The sequence below is a fragment of the Toxotes jaculatrix genome, chromosome 8 (genome assembly GCF_017976425.1).
Source record: "Toxotes jaculatrix isolate fToxJac2 chromosome 8, fToxJac2.pri, whole genome shotgun sequence".
NCBI lineage: Eukaryota > Metazoa > Chordata > Actinopteri > Toxotidae > Toxotes > Toxotes jaculatrix.
The window spans coordinates 19,229,805-19,247,427 of record NC_054401.1 but is presented as its reverse complement, the minus strand read 5'-3'; the positions used below and the strand labels follow the sequence as shown (position 1 = coordinate 19,247,427).

General features: G+C 39.1%; 1 protein-coding gene across 1 annotated transcript in view; it reads left to right on the top strand.

Moving 5' to 3' along the window:
* The first annotated feature begins 5,478 nt into the window (after positions 1-5,478).
* Positions 5,479-17,623, top strand: part of ulk4 (unc-51 like kinase 4) — a 73,262-nt gene continuing 61,117 nt past the window's right edge. Inside the window, exons 1-16 of the mRNA XM_041044775.1 lie at positions 5,479-5,616; positions 5,718-5,817; positions 6,113-6,252; positions 6,342-6,504; positions 7,011-7,112; positions 7,341-7,424; positions 7,641-7,716; positions 8,094-8,240; positions 8,548-8,819; positions 9,413-9,482; positions 9,891-9,957; positions 10,453-10,545; positions 10,925-10,985; positions 11,103-11,323; positions 12,085-12,131; positions 12,761-12,839. Coding sequence (XP_040900709.1) covers positions 5,479-5,616; positions 5,718-5,817; positions 6,113-6,252; positions 6,342-6,504; positions 7,011-7,112; positions 7,341-7,424; positions 7,641-7,716; positions 8,094-8,240; positions 8,548-8,819; positions 9,413-9,482; positions 9,891-9,957; positions 10,453-10,545; positions 10,925-10,985; positions 11,103-11,323; positions 12,085-12,131; positions 12,761-12,839 — 1,860 coding nt within the window. The remainder of the gene's footprint in view (positions 5,617-5,717; positions 5,818-6,112; positions 6,253-6,341; positions 6,505-7,010; positions 7,113-7,340; positions 7,425-7,640; positions 7,717-8,093; positions 8,241-8,547; positions 8,820-9,412; positions 9,483-9,890; positions 9,958-10,452; positions 10,546-10,924; positions 10,986-11,102; positions 11,324-12,084; positions 12,132-12,760; positions 12,840-17,623) is intronic.

The window sequence follows — 17,623 nt, the reverse complement described above, 5'->3', positions numbered from 1 at the left end:
CAAATAGATACAAATTTCCACAGGCTGTATCTTAAGTGCGTTATTTTTTTATTTGTCTTTTGTTGTTGTTCCTCACTGTATACTATGAAACACCCCACCAGTTACGGTGATTGCATCAGCATCTCTTGCACTTGCTAATACGTACATGTTAGAGGAACACTACTTTGATTGTAGTTGTGGTTGTTACCACAACACCTACATGATTTGACCAGATTCGTTTGCAAGCAAAAAGCAGGTATATATTTATATTATTTACTAGTGGAATAAATAGTAGTCAGTATTACTGTGCCAACATATCAGACCAGACAGTGTTAAGTCATGATAAGGCAAAAAAATATCCAATCCCAAAGGAAACCCAGAGATAAACTCTACTCACTGAGGAACAGAGCAGTTAATGTTCATTTAAACCCTGTTAATGCAGTTTGGGATGTTTTACCTTTTTAATCATCCCTTTTTACAAGGATTTTTTTGTAATTTTTAAAAATTATTATGTAGCCATAAAGCCATAAATCCATAAAGTTCCTTCTCAGTGATATAGCGCAGTAAAAGAGCTTTGAAGTTAATACTGAGGGCCTCATTCATAAAAGCAACCTTTACCTTTACCAATATGCAAGATCATCAGTCTCTAGCACACTTACATGTATGTCTGTGCTGACAGAGTAGGACATAATACATGCTGTCATCACTTAAACAATATTGCTGTGTATTTCAGTATAAAATGTACTGCTTGTATTTTGTACAATGTAATACCACAGAGAAGGAGACTCATTTTGTCTCACTGAAAGGGGGTAAAGCAGTTAAAAATAACCAATGGAATCACACAGGGCTGACCATGATAACTGATTTACCATGTGCTACAACTCTTTGAATAAGTGTGTGTGTGTGTGTGTGTGTGTGTGTGTGTGTGTGTGTGTGTGTGTGTGTGTGTGTGTGTGTGTGTGTGTGTTAGGAGTGGGACAGAGAGGTCAGATAAGAACAAACACACTCCACAGTCCATCTGTCAGTCCCTCCCTCTGTCAGAAACGGGAGATATCTCTTAAGGTTGAGCTCCTGGTTGTGTGAACTTTCTCAGACGTCTCTGTGTTAGCAGTGAGGTTCACTCTGTGTGTGTGTGTGTGTGTGTGTGTGTGTGTGTGTGTGTGTGTGTGTGTGTGTGTGTGTGTGTGTGTGTGTGTGTCCGAGCAGTGAGACAGTACGCAGGCCTTCCACAGATCATGTGCTGTTAGTTGGCAAAACCATCTGGAGCCTTATTTAGCTTCTCAGGACTGGCTGAGAAATCCTCCTCCTCAGCTGTACAGCTGAAATAAAATGAAAATCACTGACTACTCAATACTTTTAAAGGCTGTACAGTACATGTAGAGTTGTAAAACACATGAATGCATCACAATATATAGTTAGCAACTTTCTTTGAACCTAACAGACTATTGCAAAGTGACTGGCTTACAAAAACATTCAGATACTCAAACCTGATTCATACAAGTAATGATCTAACTGACCAACCAGAGGATAATAACCTAATAATAACCTCATGTCCCTTGGCATCCATGGAAGAAGTTTGCTGACAGTCTCTGAGAGGTAGCTTTGAGAATATGTCAGACTGCTTATGGAGACTGAGGGGACTTCAGTCACTTTTAATGAGAGGAGGCAGATTTACTGTGATAGGATTAGGTCTTCCTAAATCTGAAATCAATCTTATTAAAAAGGTGCCCACGAGCCGCTGTGACAAACCCTCAAGGCTGAGCAATGGTTTTTTTCCACCTCTGAGTCAGACAAAGCGTGGCCAGAAAACAGAGGTAACAGATCAGACTAACGGATTGTTCTCACGCAAAACCTGGACTCCACACGGGTCATCTAACACACAGCTGAGCGAGATACTCAGCACATGAATGCGACAAGGAAAACATATCACTTTCACTAGTAGAGATCGGTTGAAAAACATCGCATGTATCAAGTTGTAGTATAAAGCGTGAGTAACTGTCAAAAGCTTAAAGAGTGACCAGTTTCCAAAGCTGTGTGGGACTCTGCACCTGCTCCAGTATTCCCACACCACATGACCATCAAACTTTACATCTATAAAACTCACAAACTGCCAAAAGATTTCTTACCGTTTCAGTAGACAGCTCAGGACTTCCTGCATAGACGAAATAATACCGTTTTCTCTTTTATGGGCGACTGCATACAGACTGTTCACGGCTCACTCAGCGCGGCTCTTCTCACTATCTGACGGTGTAAAATGAGTCCAAATTCTACGGTACGACCGGTGCAGGAATATCAGCGCGCTACCAGGCGAAAAACCAGCCCAGTGAACAGGCGAACACAGGGGATGTGATTCATTCAGTCCTGCGCCTGTTCACAAAACTTCAGCGACTTTTTTTTTTTTTTAAGCTTCCCTTTGAGCGTACACACACACAACCGATTGGAAACAAAGCTGCAGCAGAGCAGAGTCAAAGAAAGAAAAAATGTGGAGGGACATCCGGTGTGGGTGATTTCAAAATAAACCAGATTGTTGTTGTTTTTAGCATTGCTATTGTTATTTATTATAGAGTGTGTAATATTGTCAAAATTATATGTTATATCATATATTATTTTATGTCAAAATTTCAGACTCCACCTTACTGCTGCATAATCAAAAGCGTGACATAAATAATCTAAAAGGTTGTCTTCAAACTTTCTGCTTCCCTGGTTAGTGTATCAACGGCATATGGGACACCTATTCATTGCACATAAACCACATCACAGTGTCATGGTGAGACTGTGGCCCCTAAATGAGGCATTTTTTCCACAGAAACAATAGTTTCTAATTTGTAATTATTGTATTTTAATGTGATGGTGGCAAGAAAAGTTGTAATTATTGTAGATAACATATGTGTTTTGTCTATTCATTTACACAGTGTCCCATATTGATAACCACTGGACACAGGGTAGTGTGTTGCTATGGAAATGTGATTTTCATGGAATATGTCCAAAGGAAATACATAAACACAAACATCAAGCAGCTAAAGCGAGGTCTAATATTTCCAGTTAGAATTATCTGTCATTTGTGTTATTTTTGTTTTACTGCCCTTTCATAGTAACACTCTAAAATGAGCAGAAGACATTAAGTTACAGTTGCCTCAGTGATCAACAGTAGAAGACTGTGGTTTTGCTGCTCGGCTCTCTGGAATGAAGATACCAATTTACTTGTGCAATTCTGTTCAATAAGGCAAGCTACATTCTCCACTGAGTAAGCTGGGTGTGGCAGACCAGTACCACACAAAAAGGGCTATCTTGGAGGCAATGAAGTTGTCACTAGTCATTAAAACATTGGTGATCATTACATTTGTTTATTTATTTATAGTGTTGCAAGAGCGAATGTGGTGGAAAACACTTTTTTAATTTAATTGCTTCTATCTTTTATTTTGTAGAATAAAATGCTCTCAGAGGAAATTGTACTCTTAGCGTGTATAGGTAACCTTACAGTTTAGGAAGTTTTTCATTCTTAAGTTTTTTTTTGCAATGAGAGGGTTTCTGTTTTCCCCTGCTGTTCATTGTTTCTCTATCTTTATGCAGTAACCCAAACTTTAGATTGTCTTAAGACACTCTTAAAACCAATTGGAGTTTGTCTTCACTCTTAATTAGTTTTACACATTTTGTTGGGCTTTGTGTGCAGATTGTGTTCTACTATTGCCAAAAGCTTCTTTCTATAGTCTAATGCTGATTAATGACTTCCCCTGGAGCTGAGGGTAAACATTTACTCATGAATGCGTCTGGTTGGAAAGATCTGATCCCGGGGAATCGTTGGTGTCTGTTGCTCGGTCACAAAAGAAAGTTCACCACTTTAAGATCGTTCAATGTGAGTACTCCGACAGTTGCAGGCTGCATAAAATCCACTGAGGAGGGTCACGGGTGCCTTGTGTCCTGCTGGCGGTTTCATTCAATGAATGACGTAATTCTACTCTCAGATAGTGTGTGTGCGTGTGTGTGTGTGTGTGTGTGTGTGTGTGTGTGTGTGTGTGAGAGAGAGAGAGAGAGAGAGAGAGAGAGAGAGAGAGGTGGGGGTGCTTTTAGGTTAAACGTTGGGTAATGTATGCAGTGTCATTTCAAAGCACTGAAAGCCCATGTTTTTGAAAAGGAAATCTGAACATTGGCTGTAGCGCAGAGGATGGGAATAACAGCTAATGGCTGACTTGAATACAATTAAATTTTGAATGGAAAAAAATAAAATCCGAGAGCCTTTAAAATGCAACCTAAACAAAATCTGAGAAGTTGGAAATGTATATTTTGTAAACTGTAGAACTTACAGTTGTGTATTATACTTATATGCTCTCCTCCCTGCGCTGCCTGTTGTGTGCACTCTTGTGTCCTAGCAACGCAGGAATATGCCATGTGTGAGGTGGTCAGATCAAAACCAGTACAACTTTTACAACACACTAACGTTTTGATTTGCTCGCGCGGACGTAGAAGCATTTTGAGACCACAAATACACTTCTTTAAAAAAAAAATGTAATGTTTTTTTGTTTATATTTAGCCTTCATTTTATCTGAAGAATTCCAGACTTCCCTCTTCCAGTTGGATTTACGTGACCCACCACTCTTCCGCCAACAAACAGCGGATTGCTGAAGAGGTAAGTTCAAAGGTAGTTTAACACTAAGTTGAGAAATAGCAAACGAGATCTAAACGTTTTTTTTAGACTGGGTGTATAGTCGCTTGCAGATTTCATGCAACTACGTTACTTTTTTTAAACTGCTGTCTTATTGCAAGCGAACTGCCTCCTCTTCCAAATAAACGATAAGGTTAGCGTGGGCAGACCGCACGCGGTAGACAGTTAAAGGCCAGCCGTTACCCTCTAACTAGACAATTAAAGCTAAATATTTGATTCACCAATTAGTAAAGTAAATTATGCTTATTTGATATAACTGTATAGCACTTCAGAGTCCTGTCTGGTTAGCTGCTGATAGCAGGTTTTCCACTCAAATCATACCTTCAGAGAGAAACAGGTGCCAGGTGTCGTGCAGCTAATTAACTGAAATTATAATCAGCTGGAAAATTTTACATGGAGCTATTTTTATACTGCAGCTGTGGGATAATGTAAGTCTGTGTTAAATGTTAGTTCCTCATATGGCAAAGATATACAACAGTATAATGTATGTACATATATTTACATGTATTTATTTGTTTGTTTGTTTGTTTGTTTGTTTGAGTTGTTTAAAAAGTGATGCTGGCCAGAAAACAACTTGAATAGGTTAAACTTTATGGTAATGTAATAATTATATGGCTTGTAATTATTAAAAGTATATTTCAGATATGATTCTTCTGGCAGAGAAGATAACATTACAGTAAATGCACCAGCATTCATGATACAGCTAAGATAATAATTGCATGATTGCTTTAAAGTATTATATTTCTCTGCTTCTGTTCCTTACTAATAACAAACTCATCTTCTTGAAATGTCTAATTTTTTAATTGTAACTTAGGCTTCTTATTTTCTCTCCACAGCAGATGGAGAACTTTATCCTGTATGAGGAGCTTGGGGCAGGCAGTAGCTCTGTCGTCTATAAAGGAAGAAGGAAGGGCAATCTCAGTTATGTGGCCATCATCTGCACCGACAAAGCCAAGAGATCTGAGATCACTAACCATGTAAGACAGTGCTTTAAATCTTATAATATTATTTTTTATCTTTTGAGCCTTTCAACAAAAATGCTTTCTATGTGGATAACACATTTTCCGTTCCTTCTTAGGTTCGCCTCTGCCATGATCTGGATCATCCAAACATAGTGCACTTCTATGAGTGGTATGAGACAAGTAACCACCTCTGGCTGGTAGTGGAGCTTTGTACAGGTAAGCATTTCTGGCACTCCTGATAAACAGTAGTTTATCATTAAATGGATTCACCTCATGTTTTTCATCCATGAAACGATTTGACTATTGAAGCTTAGAACTGCAAGATTTCACAAATAGTGAATGCCCTTATATTCTGATTTATTCAAGTATAGATTATCAATTGTTACAGATTGTTGTCATATTTTTTATATGTAGAAGGGTTTTTAAAACACTGCAACAGGTGTTGGTATTACTTTGTCTCCCTCTCTCATGCTTGCCCTCTTGTCTCTCTGTCCATCTATATCTCTGTTAGGTGGTTCCATGGAGTCTGTGATTAGTCAGGATGGATGTCTGTCAGAAGATGTAGTGAGGAGGTTTGGATGGGACTTGGTCAAAGGACTGAAACACATCCATGAATTAGGAATCATTTTCTCAAACTTGACCCCTGCTAAGGTTTGCATTTATACATGTAAGACTAGCAGTATAACAGCAAAATCATCATTATCTAATGAATACAGTAACTCTCATTTTGTCACCCATAGATTCTACTGGATGGTAGTGGCATCCTGAAGTTTGGTAACTTCTGCCTGTCCAAGGCAGAAGGAGAAACACTGGAGGATTTCTTTACCTTGCTCTCCACATCTGAGAAGGCAAGAGAGGGAGATTGCAAGGAAAACTTTGACAACATGAGGAAGAGATTACAAGGTCAGATCACCATCTTTTAATCATCCTGGGTCTCTGTGTACTGCCTTATTGATTGATGGAGAAGCTAATCAGTAGATTAGCAAAGAGGAGTCCAAAGATATATATGTCTTTTGTGTCCCAATTCTAGTTGAATTGGGACACAGCTTACAAATGCCATGGGGAACAATTAGCAGCTGGGAAACATGAACAGGAAGGCAAGGATTTTATGTGACAGACAGGGTGGAAAAGCACGCAGAGGCAGATGAGTTGTCAGCTAAATACAAAAATACTTCTTATGTTGTTAAATTCAAAATGACAGGAGGGGATGGAGTAGCTGTTGCTATGAGATGGTCATCATATCAGAAACTAAAAGCTGAGAATGTGTGGAGGAATAGTATTCTATGATAACTTATTAATCTAAAGAAGCCCATCTTCCATCAGTTCATAATGAGGGTGAACATCTCCTTATGCAATTTTTTTGTATATATATATATATATATATATATATATTTTTTTTTTTTTTTCAGGTTCTCCAGCTTACAGTGCTCCAGAGGTTTTGCAAGGATCAGAAACCAATATAAGCTCTGATCTCTGGGCTCTGGGGTGTATACTCTACTACATGTACACTGGTATCCACAAACACATGCACGCTGACACACGCATACAATGAATAATTTAAAATACATGAGTATGAATTTATTTAACAATGTTTTTTCCTTTTTTTTTTTTAAAGAATTAAGAAAATGCTTAAATATTAGGACATAAGAAAGGAATTAATGTAACTGATGATTGGACTGAAAACAGGATACACTACTGTACGGTATTGTAAACCTAAACCCAAACTGCTTGTTTTCCAGGTAAGCCTCCATTCTGTTCTGATAGCTACACTGAGCTGACAGAGGTGATTTTACATCAGGAACCACCTCCTCCCAGACAGACGGGTAATGCATACTTTCTCACATACACACACACACACACATGCTTGCACACAGACACACACTCACACGCAGATGTGATGTTTGGCATAAATGTTTTTGTCACAGCTTAGCAAAAAAAAAAAAGTTAGTATCTGTAGTTACTTTGTTGAGGGCAACTTGTTTTTGTTTGTTTTGTTTTGTTTTTAACTACTGAAACATTTTCTTTGTTTTTTGTTGCAGAGTGTTCACACAGTCCTCCCAGTGAGGACTTCCAGAATCTCCTGAAAGCCTTGCTCAACAAAAACCCAGATAAGAGGTCAGGTTCATAGACACGCACAAGTCCAGCACACACACTATTCTACTGTTGAATTTTGAAATATAGAGAGCAGATTGGAGCTAGTAAGTTAATTATCTTCATGGCAGGTTATATTTTTGTCTTGACATCAAAATACTGCAGTTGTTGTTGTATATTATTTATGTTTCCCAGTACAGGTGGTTTAATGTTCATGAATCTCCACAGATTAAACAAATCGTCTAATGATAGTTGATTTCATTATCTTAATAGTTTTATTAATAAGCAGTCGTGTTCTTGACTTCTAGAGTTTCTAAGATTGTGAAATTTACTTAAACATGTTGAGTTTAGTGTCATCTTTCTGTCTGCTAATGTCTAGTTTTTTGTTTTGTTCTTTTTAGGATGAACTGGCCAGAGCTACTGGACCACCCTTTCTGGACACAAGTGCTGAGGGAGGAAGACGATGTGGTAGAGGGAGAAGTAGAAGATGAAGAAGGGGATGAGGAGGAAAATAATTGCTGTGAGGAAGTTGGTCCAGCTAGCGTGAGGTGTTGTTTTATTATTATTTCTCTTGATTCCACAGTTCCTACAGTATTCTACAATTTGTTGTCATTTTAATGCATCTAGATTTGCTTTTGTGAAAGAGTAGCCGTAGATAGAAAGTGCTGTTCAAATCCAGTCTACTGTTTCTTAAACCAAAACTTTTGAAACACCCATCAGTATGATGGGACAGAATTCAGCATCCTGAGGGATTACAATTAAGTTTAATCAATACATTTCATATGCTGCATTTTTTACTTTTCCTTCCGTTAAATAGTTTGTGTTAGTGTGCGTTTTCTTTCAATTCCTTCACAGACACACAAGGATTCCAGCACAGGCAGATGAGCATCCCTACAGCCACTCAGCCAGCACTCAGCCAGCCCATCGGGCTTGTCAGAAACTAATCTCATCACAGACGACAACTGCAACAACTGACAGATGGACTGATGGCCAACAAGTTCTCAGACATACTACCTGTGGAGTCTTAAAGGAGAGAAGAGGGGAGGGGCAGGCAAAGGCAAACAATGACCACAAGCTAATTGGGGCACAACAGATGTGCCACACACTGCATAAGTCATTCACACTAGGTAACACATTCACTGATGTTTGTGTTTGGTCTAGTTTACGTGTTTTAAGTTGAGAGTTTACTTGTTGGCCGCAATATATATGTCTTCTGTATATATGGACCATATGTGTGTGTGTGTGTGATAGGGGTTAATATGAAAGGCTGTTTACTGGACATTCTATACTTTATTTATGGGAAGCAGCTACTATCACCATACCCCTTAGCAAGATTGTTTCACAGCAGTAGCATTGAGAATGCATAAATATATAGGTACAGGCATGATTGGCAATTGTCCTGGATCAAGAAAGAATATTTAGTAAGATTTTCATTCCTTTACAGCCTTATTTTTCTCAGTTTAAACTGTTTGTATGAACATGGCTGTAGTTATCTGGTTTTCTAGACAAGCCAATTTTGTTCTGACCTGTAGTTTCCCCCTCAACTGCAAACACTGGATTTTCACGGTTTGTTATAGTTTCTGTTGTGTAAATTTAATCTCTGATTAAAATATGTGCTCCATCTTTCACCTCTGTGGCCTTTATTAGGCACATGTCTCAGACATATGTGTGATGTACCTTAGAAAATCTGATTGACTATCTTGTGTGCTTCCTCTTCCAGATAACGTATCAGAGCTCAGGCCAAAGAGTGGTGTGGATGAGGACGATACTGAGGCCATATTTCTGCTCAGGTAGTCAGTTCAGTCCATCTATTGCCGTTCCGTTTTATCAGGGTTTTCCTAGGTCACAGGGTTATTCTTGTTTTGCCAGGGTTGTCTACCATTTTAATCAGTAAGCTCATTGATGGCCTTGATCATTTCTTTTTTGTAAAGAAAAATGTGAATCTTTTAAGTTATGCTCCTTCCAGACTTTACACTTTACAAAGCATATGGTATAAAAGGTAATTTTAGAATGAGTGGCCCAGGCGGTACACGTACATCCTTACTCATCAATACTGTACTTTACCAATTAAGCTACAGGGGATGAGCTTTATGTACATATATCCAACTGCTAACCATGAGCAGCTAGCATTATATTATTTTATATTATATTGTTTAACTTTTTGATATTTTAATATTGTCTTCCTGTTGTTCTTCTAGCTCCCATGCCAACTCAAGAAGGAGCTGTAGTACCTCAGACTCTCTGAACCAGAACCCTGTTCCTCAGGTGACTGTCACCATATACTCTGAAATGCAAACAGTAAATAAATGTGATTCATTTAAAAAAAAAAAAAAAATCTTTAAATGCATTCCAGTAATCCTCAGTGCTCCATGATAAACAGTATCCAGCATCTAACCCCCACAAAGATGCATGCATGTATATAACATTGGCACAGTCCAGCACAGACATAAAGATGGCGGTAACAAGTCTGCTTTTGGCCTCAAAAGAAAGGCAGGACTTGATTTTAAACTAAAAACCCAATTTCAACTTCTGTTTTTTCATCAACTGCTGAATGTGAGACATAAAAGAAAGCAAACCAACAATTAAAGTTCCCAGATATTTGTATTGAGGTACAAACTCATTTTCTGAGCCCTGAAAAATGGTGATAGATGGAAAGTTAATTTTTTTTCTTCGTAAATATTTCTGGTGTGCCTGGTTAACGCTTGACTGCTCATCTGCTGAGGTTGATTCTTCTTCTCTCGTCCTTTACCCTCCTCCAAGGCCAGTACTGGTACTGACATCACATCCTGTGTGAAAACTCTTCTCCATACTGACTCTGATCTGACTGTCACCCCGATCATGGACAACCCCAAGGTACATATATGCAATATTATTGGACACAGGTTGTTTCAGGGCGTTTTTGGGTACATGAAACACATATATTTGGCTTTTCATAATCTTCAGTAGTCTTCATTGTCCTCATGAGGAATCTTTCCTGCTGTTCCAGTTTTATTATAACCTCCTCACACATTTAAAGTATAAGCAAAAAAATACTATTTTTCTACTGGTAGCAATGAAATGGATATCTTTTGTTGAAAACAGGCTTTTAAATATTTTTGTTAATTTTTCACTGAATTAAAAAGCCTGTATACACACATTGTTACTTGGAAGGAAGGAAAGTATTTGCCTGGAAGTTTAGACAACTACTGTGAGACTGAAGTTCACTTTGTGTTTTTCTCTCTCTGTTTACCAGATTCTGAAGAGTCCTCCTGTGCGATTTGATCCTAAAAGCCTTTGTGTTCCAGCATATTCAGGTACATTTGTTTTTGAGTCAAGAGGTTTTGTACAAGGTAAGCACATAGGGCCTTGGTGTGTGGTTATTTGCCCCAGTTTATCCTGAGCCTGACTTTTTCTCCTCCTCTCTCCTGTAGTTGAGAAGCTGCAGTCCCTGAGTGACGATGGCTGGTCTGTCTTCATCTTACAGCTCTGTTCAGCCCTTGAAGAACAGAATGCCTCCACTCCTCTGTCCTCCTCCTCCACTGCTGCTCCTCCTCCCTCCACAGTGACTCGCTCCAGACTCAACCTGCTGTGTTACCTCTGCTGTGTGTCTGGACATAAAGTTGTTGCTAACAGGCTGATTAACTCAACACTGGTAGGAAAATGCGTATTTTCTGAGAAATCCTGTTGAAATATTGTTGCATCACTATTGGCTGAGTTTACCAAGATGTTTTTGCAGTTTGAGGGAGTTTGGACTACACCACTGTATGGCAGTGTGGGAGTCTCTGCTCTTAGCCAAGTGAAACTGTGGTTGTAAAATATCCTAATTCTTCTCCATTCGCACAATTGTAGACTGACATAAAAAATGTTATATTATGAATTTTGTTTTTTCCGGTCCTTGTGCTCCCTCTGTGACACATTTGCCAGCCCTTTATTTTCAGGAAAGAGCTTCACTAGGAAGATGTAACATGAGTTTCTTGCTGTTGCTCCCAGCTGGTCATTAGTCATGTGGGAGTCATTAGTGCAATGACAAATACCATGGTCCCGTTGAGTTTTTCAGGGCCAACAAACTAAAGGACTTTTCTTTCATCTGATTTTGAAAATGAAACAACATATATATACATAGATATTTTTCAAAATTACAAAACACTCAAAAAAATGTATGTCCAATATTTTTTTGAATTTTGTCTGTTTTCAAGACATGTTGCTACTAGTATAACATGATGTGATAATAGTTTTGCCCATACAACCCATCAGATACTTTATTATTTGATGTTTACAAACATCAAGTTTGAACAAGGTTATTAAGAGCCATAATGAATCTAAAACTGTCATATCATCATCATTTCTCACAAATTGTTTATCTTTCTCCTTTCTCTCTGTATGTCTCTCCAATCTACCTCCTCCTCCATTCAGCTTCCAGTGTTGACCCAGCAGTTACGACAAGCTCCTAACTGGGATGTGTAAGTACAGTATATTTATATTTTCTCTATAAACCAGGGAACACGAGTGTGCACCTTTGCAGGAATGATAGAGTGGTTGCTACTGATACACAGTAAAAACGCAAACTAAAATACTCATTGGTGTAGATGAACTACAAGCTACTGAGACTGAAATACCCAAAATGCAAGTGATGTGACAGGCCTAAACTATGATAGAAAAACTGCTGACTGAAAAAGCACACAGGCAAAGCTGCCAAAAACAATTTTGGCTGCACTAAAGTAACAAACATCAGGGGCAGACAAGCACTTGGAGGATGGCACACCTACAAAGATGTGTCTTTGCTCACTCTCCTTCTCTCTCCCTCTCCTTTACAGTTCTTTCAGAACTGTGTTTCTGAGTTACTGCTATTAACACCAACACATAGACTGGTCTATTAAAGCTACAACAATGTGGTTGTTTACAAAGTACTGCTGCTCGTTGTTTTGATTTGAGGTTACAGGCTTTACACATAAACTGGAAACTGAAATTGCCCTTGTCAGTGATGTGTTTCCCTTTTATCAGGATTGTTTATTGTTTAAGCATAATATTAGATTGTCCTGTGTTGATGTGCAAACAAACTCAACACTTAAATACAAAAAATGTTTTCCAGGCGGAGCAAGGTTCTCAGAGTGATGGGTCTACTCGCTCTGCACTGTACTGAACTCAGAGAGGACAGTCCTGTGTCTGAGGTCTGGAACACACACACACACACACACACACTTTTCTATTTAAAAGGAAATTTAAATTCAGAACAGAAGTTCACATACAGTGTTACAGCAGCAACACTGGCACTGTAGAGACACATAAACTAATCATTTAATAAACATCTGTTGTCAGTTTTACTCCAAAACAATAAAAACAGTTAAAGGCATGTTAAAGTGTTTAACAACAGACAATTAAAATAGGGGAATTCCCAAATCTTTACTAAACATTTTGAGGACTCAAACCTGCAGTACCAGTTTGCACCATGAGGTGGCAGTCCATATCAGCAGGCGTTTACACATGCACATTTATGCATAAGAACATGCATAAAACATAAGAACAATGAGTTCAGTATTGCATACAATATCTGCAGTTGTTGCTTTACTTATAGTAAGTCTTGGTCAATGTTGCTGTGCACATCTGTGATTTTTTTTTCTAAATTTATATTTGGTCATTTTTGTTTGGATGTTATTCCTGGTATATCAGCAATAATGGAAAACCACTCGCCCAACACGATGGGTCAAATCTTCACTAAAACAATATGAAGATGGGAATGGTCGTCTCTGTCCACTCTTACTTTATAGTACTAGTGTATACCAGCAGGTGGCATTAAAAACCTATGAGACAACAATTCCTTCATTAGCGTCAGAGACACTGAAAACAGCACCCTCTCTCGTATTCTCTCTCTCTCTCTCTCTCTCTCTCTCTCTCTCTCTCTCTCTCTCTCTCTCTCTCTCTCTCTCTCACACACACACACACACACAAGTTAGTCTTACAACTGGAGGACACGCTGGCATCATGGTTTCCCTAGCCCCTTATTTCTTACCCATCCTATCCTTCCTATCCTCCTTAACCACTCCTAACCTTACCCATCACAGCTAAATGCCTAATACCCCAACCCTTACTCTAACTACCCCTAACCTAAATCTAATTCTACCCATAATCCTGAAACCAAGTCTTAACCTTCAAACAACCCACTGAAGTTGTAAGGACTGTCCAAAATGTCCTTTATGTTTGTAATCAAACATAGCACAGTAAAGTGAGTTCATGATAATGCTAATATGCAACTGAATGTGGCTTTTGTGGTAACATTTGTGATAACTATGTTGATAGTCGGAGGTATTTATTATTTTGCAGATTTTTTTTTTAATTGTTGTGCTTTGATTTGCAATTGCAAATTATTTGTTTTTATTTATACATGTCGTAATTACGGCACTGATGCAAGTGAAACTGCAGCCTCCAAAATGACCACACAGCTGAATCAACACGTCTCTGCTACAGTTTCAACAAAAACTGTACATTTTAATCTTCTTGAAGAGGGTTTATGTGACTGTTGTATTAGACTGCATTAGCTTTAACCAGGTTTATTAAATAAGCCGACAAATCACTGCATGTAGCCATATCACTGCCATACCTATAACCATAGTTGAGTGCTGTAAGGTAATAGGACACACTTGTCTACACTCAAAACACACACACGCTTTACTGAGCCCCCTTCAACACACATACACATGCAAACACACACACACACACACACACACACACACACATTCAGACAGAGGGGTGCTGAACTAATTCAATGTAAAAGCAGTTTAGTATGGAGGTGAGATGTGGAGCCTCTCTCCCTTATTTGGTCCTTTCAACCTGAGCACTCTTTTCCTGTCTGTCTTTTTTCTACCTTCCCTCTATTCTTCTTTGTCTCTCCGTCTTCTCAATCACATCTATTCATTCTGAATGAAATCCATCTGACTACAGTAGTTCTGATCCCACGTGCACTCCCTCTCCTGATTTGTCTTTTTCTTCTCTCTTTCTCCACTTGTTCTGACACTTTACTGCTACTAAGTCGTTACGGCGATTTACAAAATGGCTGACTGTGGCATAGCAGTGTTTTTCGGTGCGCCTGTTGTTAAACACAAATGGCGGAACATTTTTTTCTGCTCCTCTCCTTATGTCCCTGCAGCTACCGTAGGATGACAAATTGTTAAGAGAAGGACAAAGCTGTTTGTGCCTGTTCATCTTTGTGTGTCTGTCTGTTTGTGTTTACGGCCAAGTGTGTGTCCATCTATAGACTCAGCAGGGCTTCTGTGTGTGTGTGTGTGTGTGTGTGTGTGTGTGTGTGCGTGCGTGCGTGCGTGCGCGTGCACATGTGCACGCTTCTGTGTGTTAGTAAGTTCACATGGGCTTTTTTGTGACATGTTTATGCATGCACACAGCAGGGGTCCTGTGTATGTAGTTTTCTGTGTCTGTGTTCTGTTTCCCTGTTAGTGTGTGTGTGCATGCAGATTTTGTGTGTCTATGAGTATCCTTATTTTGTTTTTATGCTAACAGATGACCAGTAAAACAGCACACACTTGCATTTTTCTGTGTTTGTGTGTTGTCTCAGCAGGGGTTCTCCTGCTGCAGTCCTGCTGATTGGAGTGTCAGGGTTGGGCTTAGTTACCATGGTAACTGCTATATGCTTCGATCACCCCCCACCCCTACACACACACAGACACACACACACACACTTACCTGTGTCTGTCTGTCTGTCTGTCTTTCTGTCTTACTGCTTTCTCTTTACTCTCTCTAGTCCATGTGTCTCCTCAAATAGAATTAAATGAGAATAAAATTTTCTGGGTTAATGTTTCTAACACAAGCTTACTGCTTCCCTCATGCAACTTAGGGAAGCTGTGCTTTCGAAACCAAGTAGATATCATTTTCTCCTTCACTTATCATCACTTATAAAGTTCTATGGCTTTTACAGCGGTTTAGCTGGTAAAGCTTCTACTGTGCAGGGTGTTTCATGGGGATATGGGGTCTTAACACATTCGAAAAGCTCATAGCAATCTTTAGGAACACACATTCAGAGGGCATTGGTTCCAGAAAAACCCTTCTCAATGCATTTGTGAATACGTCTTGGGCGTAAAAATGAGAGTTTGAAAGACTTGTGTTGTATAAATATTAGACAACTAATGGATCTTGAAAAAATTAATTGAAAAGCTGTCATATAGTATACACTTAGAGTCAAACTTAAAATATAGTATTGTATAGTTTTGTTTCTTGGAGTTACCTATTGAAGATATTCTTATAGTCGGCTTTAATCAACATCTAAAACCTTAAATTAGGTGTTTAATTCATTAGCAAAACTGTTTAAATACAATACGTACATGTTATATCTGCCATGATACACTTAAGAACATATATATCTGTGTTTTGCAAAGGTCAATCTGAGGCCATCTCAGCGAAAAGCCAGCTTGTAAATTTGGGAAGTTAAGCAAATTTAGGTGGAAAGCTGGGTGCTTGAAGATAAGAGGGTTACCCCTGACTGCAATGCTGCAATACTGCTTTATACACCACTCTCCTCTCTCCACTCAGCAGAAACAAACCTTGTATTAGCTGTGAAGTTGTTAAAGTCATGTGCAGCTTCCTCTTTAAAGGACTGATAATTCACCAACCTGTTCTCTGTATTCTCTCTTTACACATCTGGCTCTTTACACTCTCAAGTGTAGACACACAGTAACTGCTCATGTGCACTATTTGTATCTGTCATATTTGTGTGTGTATGTGCAGAACCTCTGTGTGTTGTGTTGGGGCGTCTCTTTATTCTCTGCGCCACTATTTGAGTGTTGTCTGTGCATGTTAATTAAGTGCATATGTTTATGTTTTCTGTGTGTGCATTCATGTGCATTATTTGATCTGAGGGAGTGTTGATGCTGAGATAATGATAATGTGTTCTGGGGGAAAATAGTTATTTGTGTGTGTGAGTGTGTATTTGTGTCTGTGCTTGTTTTTGTTACCTCTTTTGGACTTTTTCTGGCACAAACACCAACCTTGTCGGGATAAGCACTCCTCATGGGGACCTAAGCCTAGTCCTAATTGGGCAAAACATCATTTCTGAGGTTGTGGTTACGTTTAGGTATAAGGTGAATTGAGATTAGAGTTAGGCTGTCTGCAGTGAACAGAAGTCAGTGCAATGTCCTATCAAGGATAGCTGTGCATATGTGTGTGTGTGGGAGAGAGTTTATGTTTGCTTTTCCACTCGCTGGTTGCACAGCGGTGCCTTTCACTATCCTCTGCCTGAGAGCAGCTGTGTGGCCAGTCTCACACACACCCCAGAATCTAAACTCCCCAATCAGCCATTTATGTTATTAGTAGGTTCAGCTCAGGAAGGCAGGGAGAGAGAAGAGGACAGAGCAGAAAAGTGGGAAACTGGCAGAAATCCAAGAGCAGTTTTTTCACAGCACATTAACAGTGACACAGCATGGTGTGAGTTTATAGTCTGAATAAATATGTTTAAAGAAGGTAAACTAAAACATTTTGCCCTAGTCTCAAAGTATATTAGCAATAATGTTCAGGCCTGCACAGGATTCCAGTGGCAAACTGATACTGTACCATGCTCATAGGCGGCTCAGCATGAGGATACACCATCGTGCTTGGGCAAAAATAAAAGGAATAACTTGGGGAAAAGGGAAAGGTATGTTGAGAGAGAACATGACAAACAGACTGTTACCATTTCTCACCTTACAATGTGAAAGACAAACAGAAGGTGAGATACAGTGAAAGCAAGCAAGTGTGAAAGAAAACTGAAGGTGAGTGAGTGAGAGACATTATGTGATATATACATAGAGGCCAATTCAAAGCAGAGCAGAAGGAAAACCACAAGTAGTGAGAAAAATAACAGAGGGAGGAGAGAGTGAACAGAGAGATGGAAAAAGAAAAAGTGGAGAAGGGAGAAATAGAAAAGTGAGGCAGAACCTGCATCAGATCACAGAGGGGGGAAGCTGGCAGTAAT